At 35.2% G+C, this 23,874-nt stretch overlaps 1 protein-coding gene across 3 annotated transcripts in view; it reads right to left on the bottom strand.

Moving 5' to 3' along the window:
* The window catches only part of ARID4B (AT-rich interaction domain 4B), a 212,201-nt gene that overhangs the window by 89,554 nt on the left and 98,773 nt on the right, over positions 1-23,874 (bottom strand). For all 3 annotated transcript variants that reach the window (XM_069064835.1, XM_069064837.1, XM_069064836.1), the window contains exons 4-7: positions 18,102-18,167; positions 14,158-14,248; positions 12,716-12,795; positions 3,576-3,667 (exon numbers count right to left, since the gene is read on the bottom strand). In XM_069064835.1, the coding sequence (XP_068920936.1) occupies positions 3,576-3,667; positions 12,716-12,795; positions 14,158-14,248; positions 18,102-18,167 (329 nt within the window). The remainder of the gene's footprint in view (positions 1-3,575; positions 3,668-12,715; positions 12,796-14,157; positions 14,249-18,101; positions 18,168-23,874) is intronic.

The raw sequence follows: 23,874 nt of genomic DNA, 5'->3' as shown, positions 1-23,874 counted from the left end.
CTACCGAAAAGACTTTGGAGGGTGAGAGGAGAGTACACATGATAACACTCTTCAAGTATATGATGTATTGTTCTATGAAAGAAGTATTAGACTTGATCTGCTTGACTCAAAGTAGAACTATGAGCAATGGACTGGTCCTTCAAAGGCGAAAATTTAGACTCGATGTTAAGAAAACTTTCCTTAAAATTAATTATCCATGAGAGGAATAGGCTTACTTGGGAGGCTGTGAATTGTCCCTCACTAGAAATCTTGGGGCAAAGGATAGATAACCATTTGCCAAATATGTTGTTGAGGGGATGGATCCTTGTTCAGACATGGGGCAGCCTAAACAATCCCTAAAATTCCTTCCAACTCAGGTTTGGTGAATGAGTGAGTGAGCGAATGAAGCATTTAAATGAGTTTAATGAATTTAAATGAAGCTCTTACTAGGTACAAAGCACTGTGTTAAGGACAAGGGATACAAACTTAAAATTAAGACAGTTTCTGCTGTCTTAGAAGCTCATATTCTAATGGGGGAAGACGATATATATGGAAGGTTTCAGCTCAAGGTCAGATTAAAAAGTCCCGTAGTTCTTAGGGTACAAAAGAAAAGCAGTTAAGTTGTATCTTTTCTTAAATGTAATGCCTTTTTGTATGTGGAATTCCTATCTATAAGACGCAGCTTAAGTATTACCTCTTACATGAAGTCCCTCCTGAACCTAACTACTAGTGCCCTCACTCTTTAAAGGCCCTTGAAGTGGGGGCATCAAGAAAGCCTTCGTGTTAAGGAACAAAATGAGACAACTTAGATAAAGTGCTCAATAAACCCTAAGGTGTTATATAACTGTCAGCTCTGAAGCACACTAAGGGCTGTAGTCGGTGAGAAGGAAGGGCACTGTAAGCAAAAGGGACAGCCTGGCTATGCAAAGGCAAAATGAAAAAAAAAAAAATCAAGTGCTCTATATGAAGAACCGATAAAAGCAGCCCTTTCCCAATTTCTTTGTTTCAACTGATAGTTCCATAATTCTCCTAGTCACCTTTCCCTCAATCTGTGTTCAAATTCTGCTTACTTTTACAATACCCCTCATCTACTCCTTCAGCCTTCCAGTCTCACTGTTATTACTCAAGTTTGGGTTATCTCGTCTGAACTTTCACAACAGCCTCTTATTAAAGTATAAACTCTTTGAAGATGAAGGCACGTGTTACTTTTCAATTCTGTATTCTCAGATACTAGGATATGGCCTTGCATGTAGGTGTTTAATATGTTTCTGAATTATATTATATTCTAAAGAAACATATCAAACTGAAAAAGGAGTAACTTAAAAGAGCTGCCCTGCTTAATAAAAGACTAGGAAGAATTGTTTCATTTTACTTACTTTTAATTTTGAAAAACAAGTGTCTGTTCTTCATCATTATTTCTTTTTTAAAATAATATATTTTTCCTCATTTATACATAAAGACAATTTTTAACATTAATTTTTTAAAAATTTTGAGTTCCAAATTTTCTCCCTCCCTTCCTTACCTCTACTGTCTCTGAGATAGTAGGTGATTTGATACAGGTTATATATGTGCAATCACGCAAAATATCTGTCCATATTAGTCATTCATCATTATTTTTAACAAAATATCACAAGTGAAATATAAGTGGGGTCTTTTGTATTGCTGACTTGGACTATATAAAATCTTAATCCTAAAGAATTCTCATTCAATATCAAAGAAAATTAAGAGTTCTCACAACTGATGGTGCCAAATACCTAAAATATTCTATAACAAAATTAATTAATGGATGGTGTTCCTCAAAGAAATTTCTTTTCTGAGAAGACTGAAATTGAATGATTTCACTAAACAGAGTAGTGGGTTTAATGGATTAAGTATTGTGAATCTTTAATTAGCTGCCTGATTTAAAAAGAGATATTACTAACACTTTTTAAGAAGTTACAATGCCATTATCCATTTGATTATCTGTGATATATCTAGTGTGCACTGTACTACTATAGCGTTTATAGAAGGCATAAAGTCTTCACCAAAAAAAGCTGTTTTATAGTAAACAGCAAATTTAGAGGACAGTATAAAGAGACCATGTTCAACTGCTCAACTTTAAATGATCCATCATGCAATTTAAATGTTCCACAAGAAACATCTAAATTTAACTTGACTCTTTACAAATAATACATATAAGAATTTGTCCTCTATTCAGAAGAAAAGTATATCAGGGTTTTTTAAATGTCTTATTAATATCACTCAAGCTAGGAAGCCAAAACACTAGTTATTCAACTATTATCAAAATCTATTATGATAGAAGCAAGGTGATCCAACAGAGTTCAGAGAGTGCTGGACCTGTAGTTAGGAAGACTTGAGTTCAACTATGACCTCAAATATTTAACAGCTGTGTATCCATGATAAAGAGAACACAGGGAAGGCCCCAGCACATTACGAAGAACCCCCTCCATCTCCCCTTCTAATTCCTCTCCACCCCTCAGGGCACACTTATAGAAGACAGGGAAAAGAGATGTGGAGGAAAGGCCGGATGAGTTATGATCTATATAACTAGAGGGAATACCTACATCTATGAGATCACAGTTTCACTTTAGTAACAGAGAAACCAGGAAATGAGATCTACTCACCTAAGTCATCCATTCTGAAAATAGCAATTAAAATATCTAATATTTTTACTAAATGTCTTAACATACAACATCATCTTGTCAGTACTATTAAAACAAGGTACCCTCTAATGTTCAGAGCACGGCAGGTTTCTGAGAAGAAATCTTTAAAAATTTTTTAGTTAATTTTTAGATTAATTAGATAAAATGTCATGTCCACAATGACAGCATTAATTAAAACACTTTTGAGATTTGCAAAGCACTTTACCTATGTTATTTCTTTTGGTTCTCACAACAATCCAGGGACATAGGAGTTATTAGTATACCCATTTTATAGATAAGGTTCACTGAGGTTAAAATTTTTGCCAATGGTTATACAATTAGTAATGTTTCAGAAAAAATTTAAACTCAGATCTTCCTAAACCCAAAGTCAACAGTTTATCCATTGTACTACTCAGGTGACTCATGAAGAACACCAAGAGAATAATAAATAAGCAAAACCTAAATGCACAGAGATACTAAAAAGGGATTAACCCAAATTAAGAATGTTACCTATGAAGAAAAATATTTAGCTAATAATTTAAAATTTTTTAGGGTTGTTAAGATGAAGGGGAACAAACTCTTATGTCTGATTAATTTATAGACAGTATCTTCAGGAAAGATGAAGAGAAAATGACCAGACTACAGATATTAAAACTGAATATTTCATTAACAAATGTAAGAAGCTTTCCATTTTTCTCCATCTATTAAAATTACCTTTTCATTGCTAAAATTAAATTAAGAAATAATAAATTATACTAGATTAATTTGGAGCACGGATTGAGGTTTGTTTCTAAAGAATTTTTGTAGACCTTTAATAATTACTTAATAACTAGTTCTACAAAATTGTTGACATACATTTACAATTAATAATTTAAAAAAAACTAGCAAAATATGTTTAAGTAGAAATTAATTCTGGTACAACTAATGTTTATTTAAAAAATGAAACAAACTTACATATGATTAGATCTTCTTCCTCTGTTTGTTTTTTTTCCTATGACTGGTGTGCCAAAATGTTCAGGATTGGTAAGTGGAAGCTGGTCTAAAGTCTATGAACAAGAACAAAAAATGGTGGGGGAAAAACAAGTTATTGTTCTGCAAGATTAGGTGTCAAATTCATTTAGCAATATTCCTAAATTAAACAAATTTCAAGGAGTTTATATTCCAATGGGGGAGATTCACCGTTTCCTTAGAATAGTCTCCTCTGTTGGAATAGAAACTCCTTAAATTCAGAGATTGCCTTTGCTTTGGCATTTGTATCTGTAAACAATTAACACAATATCTGGAAATATTCAGTGCTTAATAAACACCTGCCCCTCTCCCTTTTGCTCTTTCCCTCTCTCTGTCCTTACTCTGCAAGTTCCCTGAAATTAGGGACTACTTCCCTTTCATCTTTGTGTCCTGAGCACTTAGGAATGGTGTCTAATAAATATTAAGCATTTAATAAACTCTTAGAGATTGATTAAAAAGTGTTCTAATTGGTTTTCCTGCCTCAACTCTCTTTTCTAATTCATCTTCCACAAAGCTACTACAATCAGGTACTCAAAACCTTTAGTGGGTTCCCCATTCCTTCTACAATCAAACACAAACTCTACCATTTAATACTTAAAACAATCATAATTTGGTCTAACCTACTTTCCCAGACTAATTAAAAATTACTTTTCATGCTCTCCTCAGTCTAACCAAACTAGTCTTCTTATTGTTCTTCACAGATGACACTTCATCAGAAATTTTCATGCTTTTATACCAGTTTTCTCATAAGCCTAGATTTCACTTCTTCCTCACTTTTACTTCTTAGGGATCCCTTGTTTCTTTCTAAACTCAAGTGCCAGCTTCTACATAATGCCTTTCTTGATAAATTCCACTTCCAGTGCCCCCTTCCAATGACCTGATTGTTATTTTGTATGTACATATATAAAATGTATATGTTGGGCGGCCAGGTAGCACAGCAAGTAAGAGCACCGGCTCCAGTGTTGAGAAGACCTGGAGATCGAATCCTGGGCTCAGAAACTTAGCACCCACCCAGAAACACCTGGCCGTGTAACCTTGAGCAAGTTACTTAACCCCAATTGCTTAGGGGCGGCCAGGTGGCTCAGCGAGTAAGAGCACCGGTTCCAGTGTCGGGATGACCTGGATCAAATCCGGGCTCAGATACTCAGCACCACACCCAGAAATAATAGCTGGCCGTGTAACCTTGAGCAAGTTACTTAACCCCGATTGCTTAAAAAAATCAATTAATTAATTAATTAAATGTATATGTTATCTTCCCTGATAGAATGTAAGCTCCCTTAGGGTGGAAATGGTTTCATTTTTGGTTTTATGTCAAACACCTATATATATAGTAGGCCCTTAAAAAACAACAGTTGGTATTCTAGTGAGCAACTATGCCCAAAGGACTATAAAACCATGCATATCCTTTGACCTGGCAATACCACTACTAGGTCCATATCCCAAAGAGATTTTAAAAGGGGTGGGGAAGTAAACGACCTATATGTACAAAAATATTTGTAACAGCTCTTTTTGTAGTAAAGAATTGGGAATTGAGGGGATGCCCATGAACTGGAGAATGGCTAAACAGGTTGTAGTATATGATTGTGATGGCATACTACTGTTGTATAAAAAATGTCAAACAGGATACTTTCAGAAAAACCTGTAAAGACTTATATGAACTGATCCAAAGTGAAGAGAAGAGAACCAGAACATTATACATAGTAACAGCAACTGATGGTGCTCAATTGGGAATGACTTCTCAGTAATACTATTCTCTAAAACAATTCCGAAGGACTCATGATAAAAAATGCTATACACCTCCAGAGAAAAAACTGATGGTATCTGAATGCAGGTTGAAGCATACTTTTTAACTTTATTTTCCTTGAGTGGTTTTTTTTTTCTGTGATTTCTTTCACAATAAAACTAATATGGAAATGTTTTGCATTGACTGTCCATGCATAATCTATATCAAATTGCTTGACTTCACATTTCCTTAGTTCAAATCTCGTTTCAGACACTAGCTATGTGACCCTGAACAAGTCATTTAACCATGTTTGACTCAGTTTCCTCACCTGTAAAATGAGCTGAAGAAGGAAATAGTAAACCACATCAGTATCTTTGCCAAGAAAACCCCAAGTGGGGTCACGAAGGGTCAGACACAAGTAAAATAAATGAACAACAAAAATCATAGCATATGCCCGCGATTGGTCAGTCACCACTGGCCAGCTATAGACCAGACCACACTATAGCCCAGTCCTATCCTTTTCATATCATACTTATGTTTAGCCCCTCCCTTCCACTTTTTGCTCTGAGAACAGTAATCAAATTAACTCTGTCACTCCCGTAAGGCTTATCAACTGATCAGTAAAATCTAATTTACTATCCAGTGGCTTAACAGACCAAAACAACTTTCCAATTAGAATGTCAAATCCTTGAGGCAAATACCTTCTTCTTGTTGTTGTTTTTTTATTTGTATCCCCAACAAGTATCACCTGGTGCCTAAATTTTAATAAGAGTTTAATAAATGTTTTTCCATTCATTTCTGAATGTATTTCCCCAGAAAATGGACATCCATTTTGTTCTCATTTTTTTTAACATCACAAAAAGTGCTATGACAAGGATTCTGGTCTACATCTTCCTTTCTTGTCATTGATCCCCCTGGGATATCAACCTAGTTATGCGGTCAAAGAAGAAAATGGTATTGTACATACAAGTGATTTTTCAAAGTATCTAATAACTAATTTATCTATGTATTTCCAAGTTTTTTTTCAGTAATGAACCAATGCAGAGTTCTACCAGTTTATTATTAATATGTCTACCCCTCAAACACTAATGTCATCTTTTATTACCATGATTAATATGATAGATGTGAAGTAAAAGCTCAGTTATATTAATTTTCACTTATTTGATTCAACTTACAAAAGTTTATTAAATGCTTATACCAGGCCAGGTAAAACACAAGGTATTAGGGAAATGAAGATAACAAGAAAGGGAGCATAAGCACTCTTCCTACAATAGTTTGTTTGTTTTTCCTTGAAAACTATTTGTTCATATAATGTGATCACTGGTCTACTGGAACTGGCTCTTTAACTTAGATAGTTCTATCAATCTCCTATATATCATCAGATTTTATCAATGATATTTGATCCTCCCCTCCCCTTTAGAGTTTACCTTATTTTAGCTGCAATGATTTTGTTTGTGTAAAAGCTTTTTTACCTTTAAACACAATTCCCTACTTTGTCCTTGTTGTCCTAGTTTAGTTGTGGATTCTCCCCCCTAATAACTGTTGATTTCCCCCTCCTCTGTCTCTCTGTCTGTCTCTCTCACACACAAACATACACCCACACGACAATTTGTTTAGGGCATTTATCATTTTGGACTTTACTGTGTTATACTATGCAAGGTGCTAGTCTAAACCTATTTTATAGATAGTTTCTTCCTTATTTATTAGTTTGTGCTCTTGTCAGAGGGGAGTAAAGAGTATGCCAGCTCACTACTTTTTAATTAAACAATGGACTGCTGTGACAGCTTCTAAATTCTGAATTGCCATGCATGTGCACATACGTGCACACACACACATGATTGAAGGTCATGGTAAGGACGAAGATGTGGATTAGCAGCTATATCTCAGGGAGAGGTAGAATGACAACAAATTGTGATCAGATAAAAGAATTTCAAGAGTTTATGAACATGGTGATTTGTAGGTGATGGTTAAGATAAGGGTATGATCACCTCTCTGTGTAGCTACTATGGGGTGAAAGAGTAGGTCATGTAAAATGAGTAAGTCAAGGGACTAGAAGGTTAGGGTGTTTCAAGGAGCATCAGTATGTCTATTGAAGTCCACTAGGATACAGGGGCAAGAGTTGGTGAATTCTGAGTCAGGAAACTGTTTCTGGAGGTTACTGGATAACAACCATCAGAATCTTGATTGGGGGATGAATTGAACAAACTCACTACTCTAACCAGTGAACTGGGGTACAAACAGAAAGTGCAACCAATCTGAAAAAGGGTGGCCAAGGAAGCTGTGTCATCAAGGGAGATTTCATGTTTCAGAGAATGCAGGAAGATGGAAAGAGTGGGATAAAAAAAGGTTTAAAATGAAGGCTAATCTTTAAAAAAAAAAATATGGAGGAGGAAACAAAGAGTCCTTGTCCTCGAAGAGCTTACGTTCTAAGGAGAGAAAACAACAAATAAAAGAGAGTTAAAAAGTTGAGGTGTGAGGGGGGAAGCTGGAAAAGGCCAGGGAGTTAAGGGCAGAACTTGAAGAGCAATGAGGAATAAGAATGACTGGCCTGAACACTTCCTTAAAATGGAGGTTTCAGGAGGAGCTACAATTGAAGGAGGGGGCCACAGGGGCAAAGGGATCTTCCAAGGTAAGAAGACTGCAGAGGAGACATGGTAGAGATGTCTGGAGAATCAAGAGCAGCCAAGACAGACATTTAGGAGTAAACACAGCTGGTCTGGGAATTTTCTCAAAATGGAAGTTTGAAGGAAAAACCTGCCATGTGAAGTAGGAAGGTAGAAGGGTAGAGGGATCTTCCAGGGTAAGAAGGCTACAAGAAAGACAGAATGTTTCAGGGTGAGAAGAACACTAGGGCATGGCAGAATCTGGAGATTCAGGAACAGAGACAGCAGAAAAATTGAAATAATATTCATATACCCTTATTTGTTCACTTAAGGGGATCCATTTGTTTATCAATCTTTGCTATATAACAAAAAGTACTTTCATAAATATTTCTATATGTTGCTATGGTAGAAACTGTTCTCTTGGTTCTGCTAAATTCATTCTTCATCAATTCATACAAATTTTCCCAGGCTTCTCTCATTCTCTTATTTCTCTCATAGTCTTTTTTTCCCCTTTCCCACTCCCCTCCCCACACCTCCATAAAAGACTTTTACATGGTCAGACCTATACTTTAGGAATGTCATTTCAGCATCTCAGTGAAGAAGTGATCGTGTTCTTATCTCTATGCCTTATCTCTCTCTGGGTCAGTGCATACCCTTTGTCTCTGACTTCTAGGTGAGATCACCATGTGGGAGTCTGGGGAAAGGGACAATTCTAGTTAACCATGCTAAAGGAATTTCCATTCACACACAATACTGTAGGCAGCCCAATGTCAGTCTCCTGTTTACTAAAGTAGTAGAAGAATCACAGAGGAATCTACTAGTTTTGCTCAAGCTTTGGAATGTGCTATTTTCTTTGTCCTTTGTTCTCAAAGAGGACCAATGACATAAGGAAGGTAATGTCTTGACTAGTCAGGCAAGACATGGCACCTCAGCAGATGTGAATGAGGCAGAGCTGTGCAAAGTCATCAGCCTCACTCTCTCCTCCGGAGTCATCAGAGTCCAGTGGAATGACTGGCAATGGTCCTGGATGCAGTGGGAGATCATGTCCTTTTTAAGCTAAGGTCTTAACCAGAACACAGTTTGTCTAAGACAATACCCATTCAGTGATTAAAGGCTAAGTAAGAATGGAGGCAAAAGACAGACTAGTTTGCGGAGACCAAAGAATCAATCTGGGTGGGGAATACCCTCAGAGTTTCTAGCTAGAACAGAAACAACTGCTGTTACACCAAACAATAAGCAAGTGAGACTTGGGCTGGGACTGATTACTGGCCAATCAGTGAGAGCCAGAATGATTTGGGTTTAAAGGTTTTCCAGAACTATATTTCAAGAAATAATAATGAAAACTAGATAAGACAAGATTTGATAATCCCTGTTTAAAAAAACAAACAAACCCGGAGATAGAATAAATAAGAAAAAGAAAAATCTAGCCCCCAAACCTCAAGACATCTTACAAAATGTAAGTGATCAAAATTTATATTCCTTTGGACAGAGCACCCACACATAAGGGTATGACTCCCCACATGGACAGAGGGAGAAGAGGAGGAAGGTGGGGAGGGGGAAGAGAAGGAAGAGTAGAAGAGTAAAAGGAAGAGGAGGCGGAAGGAGGAAATAGCATTGGGCAGTTGGGCCCCCAGGGGGGCAGCTACTACTACCACCACCCTAGAAAAGGATCTTCTGGAAGAAAAATTCAGCAGTAGTAATGTCAAGAAAAGACAGAAGATAGCCCCAGATTTCCTCTACTCTACTGATCCAACAGAACAACTCCTGACTTTGTTTAAGATGATGAAATTGAAGAAGTTAAGCAAGAGAGAGTGGAGAGAGCAGAAATACAAACCTAAATGATAGATTCAAATCAATATGCGGAATTTTGTTAAATTTAACTTAAACTTTTCCAAGTGTCCAAGTTCCAATATCTGATGCACTGCAGCAATAGAGAGATAAAGCCAGCTGTTGTTACCATGAAATTTAGAACTAAATTTTTAGTTTATAATGTTGTGGCCAAATTGGCAGATCTGGGTTTTCTAGTCAGGCAAGACATGGCACCTCAGCAGGTGACCTCTTCAGCCCTGCCATTTCTGCCACTTTGTTGTAGTTGATGAATTATATCCAGTCCTGACTCCCATGCCTCTTCCTATGTCAACAAATCCAATGCCTAGACCACAATAGTTAGGGGGAAAAAAACTCTGGAGAATAGGAACACTGGACAAGATTCAGCTAAGACAAAGTAAATGAAGAGGAGAAAGAGCACTATATCATATGGTATTAAGGCTCATAGCAGTGCCATCCATCATAGCCATAACAAAGAAGCCATTTAGTAGAATGGCCACAAAACTGACCCAGTTTTCCCCAGTCCCAAGTGCTTATTACAGAAATGGAGTAACCTTTCTAGTCTGCCAATGTGGACAGGGATAAGGCAGCAGCAAGAAAAAAGGCAATGTTATATGCAGATGATTTGCTTTCCCCCCTGTTGATAGGAAAGGGGGCAAAAATACAGGTTCATGGTCTCTGAATATTAGGTAGTAGGCTGGTTTGTTGTGACTATTAATAGATTGACCTCTGACATGTTTTCTGAACTGCAAAATACTATGACACACTGAAAAATATAAATTTGTAACATCTGTATAAAATGACTGAATGTTTTTGACAATTGCCACCAAACTTGGATCAAAAGAAATTTCTCTCCTTTAATTATGTATTTTCCACAATTCTATGTTTAATGCTGTTTCTACAAACTTCCAAAAAACCTTTGTAAATAATGAATAAAAGTGGGGCCACGAGGCGCAGTGAATAGAGTACTGGCCCTGTACTTAGGAGGATCTGAGTTCAAATTCAGCCTCAGACATTTAACCCTTACAAGCCCTGTGACCTAGGGCAAGGTCACCTAACCCCAATTACCCTGCCTTCCCCCTCCAAAAAAGAATAAAAGCAAGAAAATCATTTAAAATTTCCCCCCTGTGATGGAAAAAAAAAGAAAAAGAAAAACTGCCTGTTCATGTCCTTTGACCATCTATCATTTGGGGAATGGCCCTTATTCTTATAAATTGAAATTAGTTGCTTATATCTTGGAAAGAAACCTTTATCAAAGAAACTTTCTGCAAAGATTTCTTCCCCAAGTTGACTCTTTCCCTTCCAATTTTAACTACATTGGTTTTGTTTATGCAGAATCTTGTAAATTTTATATAATCAAAATTGGCCATTTTATCTTCAGTGATTTTTCTCTATCTCTTGATTGATCATAAACTCTTCCCCTATCCATAGCAGCAAAAAGGTAGTATCTTCCTTATTCCTCTAATTTGCTTGTGGTGTGATTTTTTTCTATCAAAGTCATGTAGCTATTTGGAGCTTATGTTTGTGTATGGTCTGAAGTGCTGGCTAGACTTAATTTTTGCCAAACTGCCTTAAAGTTTTCCTGAGAACACTAAGTCCTCAGCTTAACAGCAGGGTATCATAGAATTAAGAGCTACATACCATTTTCCCACTTCTGTCTTCCCCATTTCACTAGGTTAAAAAATAATAATGATAATAATTTATATTTTATAAACCTTTATGATTTGCAAAGATGTTTCCTTATAATATTCTGTAAGGCTATCAGGTATTACAAGTATTATTCTCCTGTTTTAAAGACAAGGACAATAAAATTCAGAAGTTAAGTAACTTGTCTGAGGACATACTAGTACCAAATGTCTGAGTTAGAATTTGAACCCTGGTCTTTCTAAACTATAAGTCCAAGGATCTTTAACCTATACTATTATTATCTAATATCTTTTTTCATCCTAAAATGTTATGATAAAAATAATTTCCATATTTCTGTGTATGTATATGTGTATACATATATGTAGGTATACATATACATGTAGTTACATGTAAACATGTGCAAAGCTATAGATATAAATATACATTATATGTATATACATATATATGCATACACACATGAAGAACCTGGAGCAGAGATATTAAATTGCATGTATATATGTATATATATGGTTGTATGTGTGTGTATATATATATATATAGATATATATATAGATAGATAGATATAGATATATAGATATATATAAATCAAATTAGCTCTAAGGACAAAACTTGGGAATTCATTAACTGAAAGTTTAACAAAGTCATGCTTTTCTGAACAGGAAATGAAATCATTTCCAAATTCTGCCTCTGAGCTCTCCTTAATATCTGTTATTCCTATCAAGGTCAAAAGCCAGGCTTAATATGCTACTCCAAAAGCTGCTCATACTCATAAAAAAAAAATCAGACTATTAACATCAGGACTTTAACACATCTAGAACTATTTCTATCAATTTTAAAATGTCTCAGATAATGAATTTAAAAAGCAATTTCTTTGTTTATAGGGGTTGCAATAGTCTCCAAATTGAATTCCTAGACTCAAGTCTCTCTCCATTCCATTCCATCTTCCTCATTCTAATCTATCTTCCAAAATAATGCACTTAAAGAAAGTGGGTATAGTCTAATAACAGCTCAAAAAAAGAGAATCACAATACCTAATACTGACAAGTAATGGTATGCTAGGTTTTCTTTGATTTACAAAAAGAAATTATAGGATAAAAAGAAAATATACTTTCTGACAAACAACAAGTTCAAATTAGGCTTCACAGATTATTCTTTGATGCTATTTATAAACTGACCTTTTTCCTGCTCAAGTAAGGCATTTAGTTGCTTGAACAGAAAAGACAAAAAAAATCAGTTTCAAAAATATTAGAGATTTAAAGCATTTTCATTTGTTAACAACTACTTACTTCACTTTCAGCAAAATGTCTTTCTCCTTTCAGACATAATGAAGATCTTCGAAGTGTCTTCTCATCTCCATCATCAAAAACTGTTAAAACAAAATAAAAATGGAAGTTATGATGATTATACATAGAACAACAAGTAGTAAAAACAATGACACAAAATATTTATATTTAAAACAAACTTAAATTACTATTTTGTTTTAGTTCCAGAGAATATCAGAATACTGAAAAGTTGCTTTCTCCTATGTGCCCTGTACATATATAAAAAGGTAATAGCAAAGACTAAGAATCAAAACATTTTCCATTTATGACAGGAGGTTGTGGCTAAAATTTTGTACTGCAGTGGTTATTAGCAGAGGAAACAGCTTACTATATGAACTCACTTTAGAGAAAAAATATTCAAGAAGTTGGGTCACTAAATCATGAACTCTTTGAAAGCAGAAGCTACCCTGATGTGCTGAAAAAAGTTATCACAATTCAGATGTTCCTTCCAAATCCTAGATATTTTAAGCAGGGCTTAGAATAGTCGCTAAATACTACTTTCAACAACCTTCTAAATATTGTTATATTTGTAATCCAATTCTCATCATCTTCTCTCTGATGGAACAATCTCAAGAATGGTCTATTAAAATACCCTTTCACATTTCTAACTAACGAAAAAATTGTTTTCATAATGCTGATCCATCCTTACAGCTCAAGTGGAACTACATCTTGATCATCATGAATAACTCTTAGGAAGAAACGCCATAAAATAATTTGCCTAGATTTCATTTAAATTTTTGAATCTCTATTAATTAATAATATTAGTATATAATTATCTTTCTTATAGTTATCCTTCCCTGGTTTAGGTGTTAAGACTAAATATGTCCTTTTTTTTTTTTTTTTTTGCTTTTTGGAGGGCAATTTGGGGTTAAGTGACTTGCCCAAGGTCACATGGCTAGTTTTGTGTTAAGTGTCTGAGGCCAGATTTGAACTTGGGTCCTCCTGACTCCAGAGCCATTGCTCTATTCACTGCGCCACCTAGTCGCCCCTATATTTGTCTTATAGAATAGTCTGGTAGAATATTTTCTTTCTCAGTCTTTGAGAATAATTTGTACAGTACATGGCAATAAATATTTCTTTTTCTTTTTTTTTTTTTGCTTTTTTGGAGGGCAATTGGGGTTAAGTAACTTGCCCAAGGTCACACATCTAGGTGTGTGTGTGTGTGTGTGTGTTTGTGTGTGTGTGTGTGTGTTAAGTGTCTGAGGCCAAATCTGAACTCAGGTCCTCCTGACTTCGGGGCCAGCACTCTACTCACTGTGCCTCCTAGCTGCCCTGCAATAAATATTTCTATAAAAGTTCAACTGAATTCTCCTGTAAATTTAGTTAGTCTGTACTTTTACTAATTCCTTTATATTTAGTTCAATTTAGCCCATTATTTCTTAAAAGCCAGAATTACTTCTCCTTACCTACTGTGTACCAACTTGCATCTGTTAATTTATTGATGACTGCTTCTTGATAGGCACCATCTGGATTCTTTACTTCTACAATTGCTCCAACCTAAAACATAAAAAGAAAAACTCTTTATGAAGTTTAATAATGAATGATCATTTTAATATTTTACTTTACATATAGCAGTTTCTACTTTATCAACGTAAAAAACTTAGGATATTAATTTTATTTTATATAATTGCCTATACCAATAGTATCAGTAGACGGTAAGAAGAATCTAAAACTCTTGGCTAACAGGAGTTAACCAATGGATAATCACCACCACATAATTCTAAACTCTGAAAGCTACCATATACCAAAAAGTAGTCAATATATATAGCCAATGAAGAAGAAGAAAGAATGCCATAGCATCAAATTCAGACAAGGGCATGTATGATCAACAAACCAAACTGAAAATATAGTTTAAAAAAACTGCTTGAATAAAATACATGAGTATATATTTATTTTCTTTTGAAAATATAAGGCTTTTAAAAATTCCTCTTACTTAGAACTTATTTTTCATTGTGGGGGCTTCTCTTACTAAATAGTATTTAAAAGCCATTTTCCGCCACAATGTGATGTTAATGATAAATTTAACTGGAGAATCTGAGTCAATAATTAATTTAACCAAAAAAAAAAAAGCTACCAGATTTTCTTAAAGAATCATGCCTAATTATTTAAAGTGGTATGTGAACAATATTACCCAAACCTAGACACATGAATTACTTTCCATCAAAGACTCGATCAAATCTAAGATGGTTGATTAATGAATACTTAACACCTCTTTCAGCAGATAAAGAATATAGCACATAACCATATTTATATTTTTTCTGAAAGTGGCCAGCAGCTTTAATGTTGATCAGGATTACTCTCCTTAAAACTGTATGAACCATGGGGAAAAAAATCAAGTGAACTAAAATAAATTTAAATCATATGACTAAAGCTTAGAAATAGCATCAGTATAAAGTGATATTTATTAATTTGTTTTTAAACTCAAATGACCTGGGTATAATTTAAATAAATGCATTAATCTATAATTTCTGGAAGTATACACAATTATAAATAATCATGCTCTCTGGAAGATTTAATTTATTTTCTTTAGGAACATTTTAACCAGGAACTACCTCTGCATCACTGAGTTGTAAGGAACTGAATATTCTATGAAGTCTAATCTACCAATAAAATAGAAACAATAAAAATTTTTAAGTTTGCTGCATTTGTCTTGATAAGAAATCAGTGGTTTGACTCCTAATCACGTACAAAGGAATTAAAAACAAATAAAGAGAACACTTTATAATGAAGCAAGAAAACCCAAATCAGAAACAGAATGATGAGGAAGGAGCAATTACCCAGGAGAAAGACAACCTGCACAGATAACTTTCTTCCCCCATCTACCCAGTTCAGATCCCACCTCTCAATTATTTAAAGTTGACTCTAAAAACTTCTAGCCGATCATTCTTCTAGACCAGAAAGATAACAAGTGAATTCAAGAATCAAAGAGGAAGAATGTTGGTGTACTTAACACACAATGCTATTGAGTATACTTGTATGGTATGTGTGCACATAAGTATGGGGAAAGGAAACAACTATAAATTAATATGAATGGATGACTGAGAAAACCAGAAGTAATTATGTTTACAAATCTATAAATATTTACTAAGGAGCTAAAATGTGCAAAGAACTATGGAGGGGATGAAATTTTTTTAAAATCCTATTTCCAGAATGTAATTTAACCATTATTTATAATTAAAATACTTAAACTCCAAACATTAAAATTGCTCCCCAATTTGCTTATATGTACATTGGAATAAATTTTCCAAATAAAATTTTCAATTAAGAATTTCATTTGAAGTTGGGAAGAATGATGGACTGACAGATGAAATCCATGTTGATAGTAACACAATTTTAGAGGTTTTGAGATGTATTTTCAAGATACAACAAAGATTCTCCCCTCATACACACCCTGAAACAAAGTAGATCATGGGTATTACTCTGCCAAAGAAGATTACTCAGAAACCACTGGCAAATTATTAATCAATGTGCCTAATTTATTATCTCTAAAAAAAATCTTTGTAGCAATGTGAAGGACGTATATGTATGTGTATGTATATGTGAAGGATTATAGTGATGATAATAACACATGCCATTTACACAGAGCTTTAAGACTGATGTCACTTCATATGTACTACCTCAACTGATTCTTGCAATGACTATGAGGTAGGTAACATTCTTACCATTTTACAGATGAGAAATAGCTAAATGACTTGTCTATGGACACATATTTACTAAATATCAGAGCTAAATTTTAAACCCCAAATATCTCCTTGCTTTAACTCTACTCTTTCTAACATATCATGGAAAGAAAACACACTCTGTGTGTGTGTGTGTGTGTGTGTACACATTCTTCTACTTGACAGTTACTGCACATGGACAATAGAATGGCCAAGAACTGAGTGGCAGAATTAAAAAATCAGGAGAAATGGCACCGTACTTTCCAATCATATCAAGGTACTTCAAAAGCCCATCTCTTTTTCTTTCTTAAAACAACAATAATGTCCTAGTTATAATATGGCTGTGTATTTTGGATTTTGTATATTTTGTATTTTTTTTATATCAGAAAAATCAGCACTGTCAGGAGGACTTGAGTTCAAATGTCACCTCAGACACTTGACACAATTAACACTTATTAGCCATATGACTTTGGGCAAGTCACTTAACCCCAAATGCCCTCCAAAACGCAAAAAAACAAAAACAATCTTTGTAGCACTTGTCTTGATAAGAAATCAGTGGTTTGATTCCTAATCACGTACAAAGGAATTAAAAACAAATCAAGAGAACACTTTATAATGAAGTAAGAAAACCCAAATCAATCAATAGCACACATTACAAAAATTTAAGTAAAAGGACAGTAGTAAATGCAAGTAGGCTGCATACACTGTAAGTGATACTAGGCATGCAAAACGCAATACAAATGTCATTATATTCTGAACATGTATGATCTTAAAGGGTGGTGGGCTGATCTTTGCTGAAAGTGAGGAAAAACAGGTCAAGGAAAATGCTATTTCTAAAATAAATTTTTAAAAATCAGAAGGCCCCCAAAATACCAAGTCTAAGAAGGATTTATAGAAAGGTAATGCTAACAATTACACAGGAGGAGATGTGGATATACTATAATCTCCATCAGTTTAGTACATTCCTATAATAAAAGCAGTAGCTAACACCTATGTGGTGCTTATTACTCTATGCCAGGCACTATATAAAGTGCTTTACATTTATTATCTTATTTGATCCTCACAACAACCCTGGAAGTTAGGTGCTATTATTATGCTCATTTTACGGATAAGAAAACAGAAGCAAACAGCTAAGTTACTTGCCCAGGGTCACACAGCTAATACATTTCTGGGGCTAGATATGAACTCAGTCTTTTTGAATCTAGGCCCACTGCTCTATCTACTACTACCTAATTGTCCATACCAGTGAGATCAGAGATCCAAAGTACTGAAGCATGAGTGAATGGCAACAAGTATCTGATGGTCAGTAAATCATAGTTCATTATTTTAAAATTGCTATTCATCATAGAAGTGCTTCCTTTGTGTGTAATATTCCAAATAAGAAAAGAGAAACATTCATCTCTTCAATTATTTTTCCACACATATAAGATAATCATATATTTTTCATTCCATACTGTTATTAACATTAGACAATTATATATTTCTGGCTCCATACTATTTAACATTAAATGTATTAACTAATTAATATCTTTAATACCTAATATCTTAGTAACCACTATAGAATATAAGTGGATAAACATTCAAAGCAAATGTAGGCAGTGTAGATAAACATGTGAGTTGAGAACATACTTAAAAATATCAGACATTTCCCAATCAAGACTACTCTATTAGATACCAAATAAATGAATTACCTTTAGAGGGCCCTTTATATGGTCATCTTGTACTTCCATTGTTGAAGAATCATGCCTAAATGTTACCTAGAGATTACAAATTTAATTAGTTATCACAAATAAACTCAAGAATTTCAAGTCCAGCAAAATATTATTCTCTTTTATCAAAAGTAATTACATTTTTATTCATACAATTTCCAACACAGTTTCAGTTTACTTAAAATCTCACTCTTGGATAGATTAAGTGAAAGTCATACATTTAAAAAATCATGATCAAGTGCATTTTACTACTCAAAAGCCCATGATTTCAACTTTAAATTGCTCCATGTTTAAGTACACAACATATTATTCTTTGTTCAATGCTGTTAGCTATGACTTCATTGCCTTGCTTTCTTTTTATTGATGGTTAAAAAGTCTCATTCTATTAAGGACTCCATGATTCTGTGAGGGTTAAGATTATTTCAATGAATAAAGCTTGGCCCAATGATGCTAAAAATGGAAAATGTAAGAAAAGCATTAATGCTCTACATGTTTCATATTATTTGCAATACCTTTCTTGCACAAAGTATATTATGTCAGAAGTGTTATTCTTCAGCATTTACTCAAGCAAATTATATAACAATACACTGCAGCACAAATTTAATTTAAGATAGAACACAATACAAAGGGTACACAATAATACTGAAGTACTAGGAAAAAAGCAAACTCCATGTTACTTTCAAATCTATAATGTTTATTTCCAAGCTGGGCACATACAAAATACTCATGAGTAGACTGAATTCCTGGAGCAAAACTAGCTTAATAAAACTACTCCTGATTCCTTTAAAAAGGTTTGTTTGGAAGAATGAGATTTTATGTAGCTATCATTAATTAATTATGGCTTTTATACCATATTTGCCATTGAAATCTATAGCAGTTATGTTACAAGTTTAATTTGAATAATTTAAAATCCTTTACAATTACCAACACTTCAGTGAAGAAACTGTGATAAACCTTAGGAAAGCCACCAAAATTATCAATATGTCACTCCTCTACCTCTCCTACAGTGAGAGAATATATAATCTCTCACTGTTTTATTCTGAAGGAGGATGATCTTTCTAGCCTGAAAACTGATTTACTCTATGGATCAGATATTTTCTTTAGATAACTTCAGTAACACAGGAGGGCTGAGTTGATTTTCAAGGATAAAGTGTCTCAGTGTTAACACTAGTAGATCAAGACATTTTAGAAGCCAATTTTTCATTAGAATCTTTTTTACCTATAAAAGCATCATAATGCCCTTTATATCAATGCTATTTTCCAGAATCTAATGCACTCTGTAAGCTGTCTTACAATATCCTGATGTAGATTCAAAATAAATTAGTCCCATAGACAATATAAAATTTGTGCTAAAAAAATTCAGAGTTTAGGGGAAATGGTCTCTTAAATGGGTTTAACTGCATTATATAGAGACTTGAAACCTTATAAAATGCACTGATTTTTTTGGCCCAAATTCACAACCATAAAATATATTAAACACCATTTTGTGTATAATGTACATGCCCAAATTCTCACTGACATAAATCAATCAAATATGAATACTCATAAAAGTACTTAGGGAAAAAATAAGATTTTAAAACAATTATTTTTTCCTTAAAAATGTTTATTTTTCTTATATTGATCAAAAGTAGGTATCTTTAAGACAATAAGCTATATATTGTTAGAGGTGGCAGTGCCCTTACAGGTCATCTACAGCAGTGGTATCAAACTCAATTGAGAAATATCCCTGTGGGCCACATATTGACTTAGAAAATCATATAAATTATAACGTCATTTATGCTGTGTTATATTTTTGTATATATATATATATATTTTAAAGCAATTGGGGTTAAATAACTTGCTCAAGGTTACACGGCCAGCTATTATTTCTGGGTGTGGTGCTGAGTATCTGAGCCCGGATTTGATCCAGGTCATCCCGACACTGGAACTGGTGCTCTTACTTGCTGAGCCACCTGGCCGCCCCTAAGCAATTGGGGTTAAGTAACTTGCTCAAGGTTACACGGCCAGGTGTTTCTGGGTGGGTGCTAAGTTTCTGAGCCCAGGATTCGATCTCCAGGTCTTCTCAACACTGGAGCCGGTGCTCTTACTTGCTGTGCTACCTGGCCACCCCTGTATGTTTTATTAAACATTTCCCAATTACATTTTATTCTGGTTCAGCTAGCTAAATAGACATGTCAAATTTGTGGACAACAACTGTGGCACCTCTGATCTAGAGTAACTCTACCATTTTAGTGTGAGGAAACTGAAGCCTCAAGATGCTAAATGAGTACAAAAAGTAAGTAGCAAGGCCAGATCCTCTGATTTCAAATCTAGCAATTTATCAAAGATGACAAGCTAATTGCTGTTGGAATTGAAGCTAAAACCCAATTCTTTTGATTTTTAATGCAAGACTCTTCCTAACATAAAAATGCTGTAATTCATACTTCTTCATGTAAAATTTAGTATTACATTGTATACAAAGAGAGATCTATTACCATAAAATCATATCCTAAAGAAAGAGATCTTGGTAAAATAAACCTTAGAAATTCTGAAAGGAACTCCATTTATATATGTGTGTGTGTGTGTGTGTGTATACACATATTTGTATACACTGTCATACAATATTCATGAGGTCATAATTCAAGATATTATGGCAAATAAAATTGCTAGTGTAACTTAAAGCAACATCATTCAAATTCAATATTCAAAGCACGGCATGATATATTTAATAAAGAAAAAAACCAGTCTAACCACATTCCCAATAAGGGAGATCAGAAAAATAGTCTGAGAGGAATTGCTTTCCCACTCATGCTATTCTCTTGTTCTCTAGACTAAGTCCTTTTACAACCTACCCGCAAGTTCTTACCCATACCGACACTCAGGTGAGGAAAATTTCTCTATTAATGCAAATTAATACCTTCTCTGCAATTTATAACATTAGAGAATTGCCTAGAGCACTGAGTAGTTAAGTGACTTGCCCAGGATCACAGAGACAGTCTGAGTCAGAGGCAGGGCTTTAATTTAGGTCTTCTAGACTTTGGGCACAGTACTTTAGCCAGTAAACCATGCTACCTTGGGGACACTGCTGGAACCAGGACCAGTAGAAATGTGAGATAGTAAATTCCTTGGATATCATATAGTTGGCATCCCTGTAGCCTCTCCACTCTCCAGAAAACAAGGAAAATACTTCGGAAATACAGCAGTTGTAACACAAAGGGAATAGAGATAGGAATTCAATTAAAGTAAAAGAAAAAAAGAAGAAATTAAGTTCCTATTAGAGATAAGACATTCTGACAGTTGCTGGGAATATACAGAAAAAAAAATGAGAGTTAAACCAGTTCTTACCCCTCAAGGAGCTTAGATATGGGAAAAGAGATAAAAAAAAAAAGGTATAGAGTATACACAGATCAATACAACATAAATTAAGAAAGAAGAAAACACTGGGAGTCAAGATGGGGGTGTAAAAACAGGACTTCATGGGGCTCCAGCTCCAACCTCCTCCAATTGATGGAAAAGGTGACTGAACAAACTTTGGATATAAAGAAGCCAAAAAAATGACACAGAAAAGCTAAACTCCTGCTGAGGAGAGCCCGGCAGGCTGGGAGGAAGGGGCCAGCGCAGTACTCCCAACACCAGCCCTGCTGGAGCCCAAGGTTTTAGCCTCAGGGCGGGCCTGACCAACCACTGGCTGCAGGGAGTTCAGATCACCAGCAGCTGTGGTGGTTTCCAGAATTATCAACCCACAGATGCTAAGGACAAAGTGAGAGGTCAGTGCAGTGTGGACTCTGGGATACAGTAGTTTGAGACTGTGGTTGGCCTTTGCCCCTGGGGCGAGAAGTGGTTGAGGTGCCTCAGCCATGCAGCTGCCATCATATGGCAGCTTCAGCTCCTATCCTGCAGACTGTGGGGGGACCAAGTGACCAGTCTGAGGGGTAATCGATCTTGCTTTAACCTGCTTGGATGTGGACTTCAGTCTAGGGTGGAAGTCCTGGGGTGTGCAACCAGCTTGCCAGAGCGTGTAGAGTCTTCAGAAAGGGCACCTAACCAATACCTCTGGCAGCTGAGAAAACCCTAGCATTTGGGACGAAGCTCCCCTGTCTGGTGGCAGAGTCCTACTGTGGCAAAAAGCCCAAAAGTCAACTAATTGAGTGGCAACATGAGCAGGCAAAGGAAGCAAAGCAAACATGGCAACCCAACTTTATACTACTATTTTGGGGACAAAAAGGATCAAAGCATGGAACAGGAGGAAGACAATGAAGTCAGAACTCCTGCACCAAAAGCTTCCAAAAAAATAAGAGGTTGTTTCAAGCCACAGAGAACCTTAAGAAGGATTTTGAAAACCAAATAAGAGAAGTGGAGGAAAAACTGGGAAGAGAAATGAGAACAATGCAAGAAAATTATGAAATGAGAGTCAACAACCTGACTGAAGAAAATAACACCTTAAAAAATAGACTAACTCAAATGGCAAAAGAGGCTCAAAAAGACAATGAGGAGAAGAATGACTTAAAAAACCAAATTTGCCAGATGGAAAAAGAATCTCAAAAGTTCACTGAAGAGAATCATTCCTTCAGAATTAGATTGGAATAAATGGAAGCTAGTGACTTTATGAGAAATCAAGATTAACAGATCCAAACAAATGAAAGAATAGAAGGCAATATGAAATATCTCAATGGAAAAACCACTGACCTGGAAAATAGATTCAGGAGAGATAATTTAAAAATTATTGGACTACCTGAAAGCCATGATAAAAGAGAGAACCTAGAAATCATCCTTCAAGAAATTCTCAAGGAAAATTGCCCTGATGTTTTAGAACGAGAGGGCAAAATAGAGGTTGAAAGAATCCACCGATCACCTCCTGAAAAAGATCCCAAAAAGAAAACTCCTAGGAATATTATAGCCAGGTTCCAGAGTTCCCAGATCAAGGAGAAAATACTACAAGCAGCCAGGAAGAAACAATTTGAATATTGTGGAAACACAATCAGGATAACCCAGGATCTGGCAGCTTCTACACTGAGGGATCGAAGGGCTTGGAATATGATATTCTGGAGGTCAAAGGAGCTGGGATTAATACCAAGAATCACCTAGCCAGCAAAACTGAGTATCATGTTTCAGGGGAAAATATGGTCATTCAGTGGAATAGAGGACTTTCAAGCATTCTTGACGAAAAAACCAGAGTTGAATAGAAAATCTGACATTGAGATACAAGAAGCAAGAGAAGCATGAAAGGTAAACAGGGAAAAGAAATCATAAGGAACTTATCAAAGTTGAACTATTTATATCCCTACATGGAAAAATGATAATTGTAACTTATGAAACTTTTCTCAGTATGAGAATAGCTGAAGGGAACAGAAATGTGTATGTGTATACACACACACATACATATATATGTCTATATAGGAGGATATATGGACATATGAATATACATGTGAGTGTGTGTATATATGTGTACTGGTATACATAGACAGAGGTCATAGGACCAATTTAACAGGAAGGGATGATACTTAAAAGGTGAAATTAAGAGGTGAGAGAGGAATATAATTAGAGAAGATGGGGAGAGACAGAATAAGGTAAACTATCTCATATAGAAGAGGCAAGGGAAAATGGTCACAATGGAGAGGAAGAACAGGAAGGCAAAAGGGAATGGGTCAACCTTATTCTCATTTAATTTGGCTTAGGGAGGGAATGACATACACACTAAATAGGGTATCTCACCCTACAGGAGAGTAGGGGGGGAAGGGGATGAGAGGAGGGACGATGGAAGGGAGGGCAGGCTGGG

The sequence above is a fragment of the Petaurus breviceps genome, unplaced genomic scaffold (genome assembly GCF_028583685.1).
Source record: "Petaurus breviceps papuanus isolate PSGF00001 unplaced genomic scaffold, PetGlider_PUasm1.0 90650, whole genome shotgun sequence".
NCBI classification, from domain to species: Eukaryota; Metazoa; Chordata; class Mammalia; order Diprotodontia; family Petauridae; genus Petaurus; species Petaurus breviceps.
The sequence above is the reverse complement of the archived record's forward strand: the minus strand, read 5'-3'. Positions and strand labels throughout refer to the sequence as shown.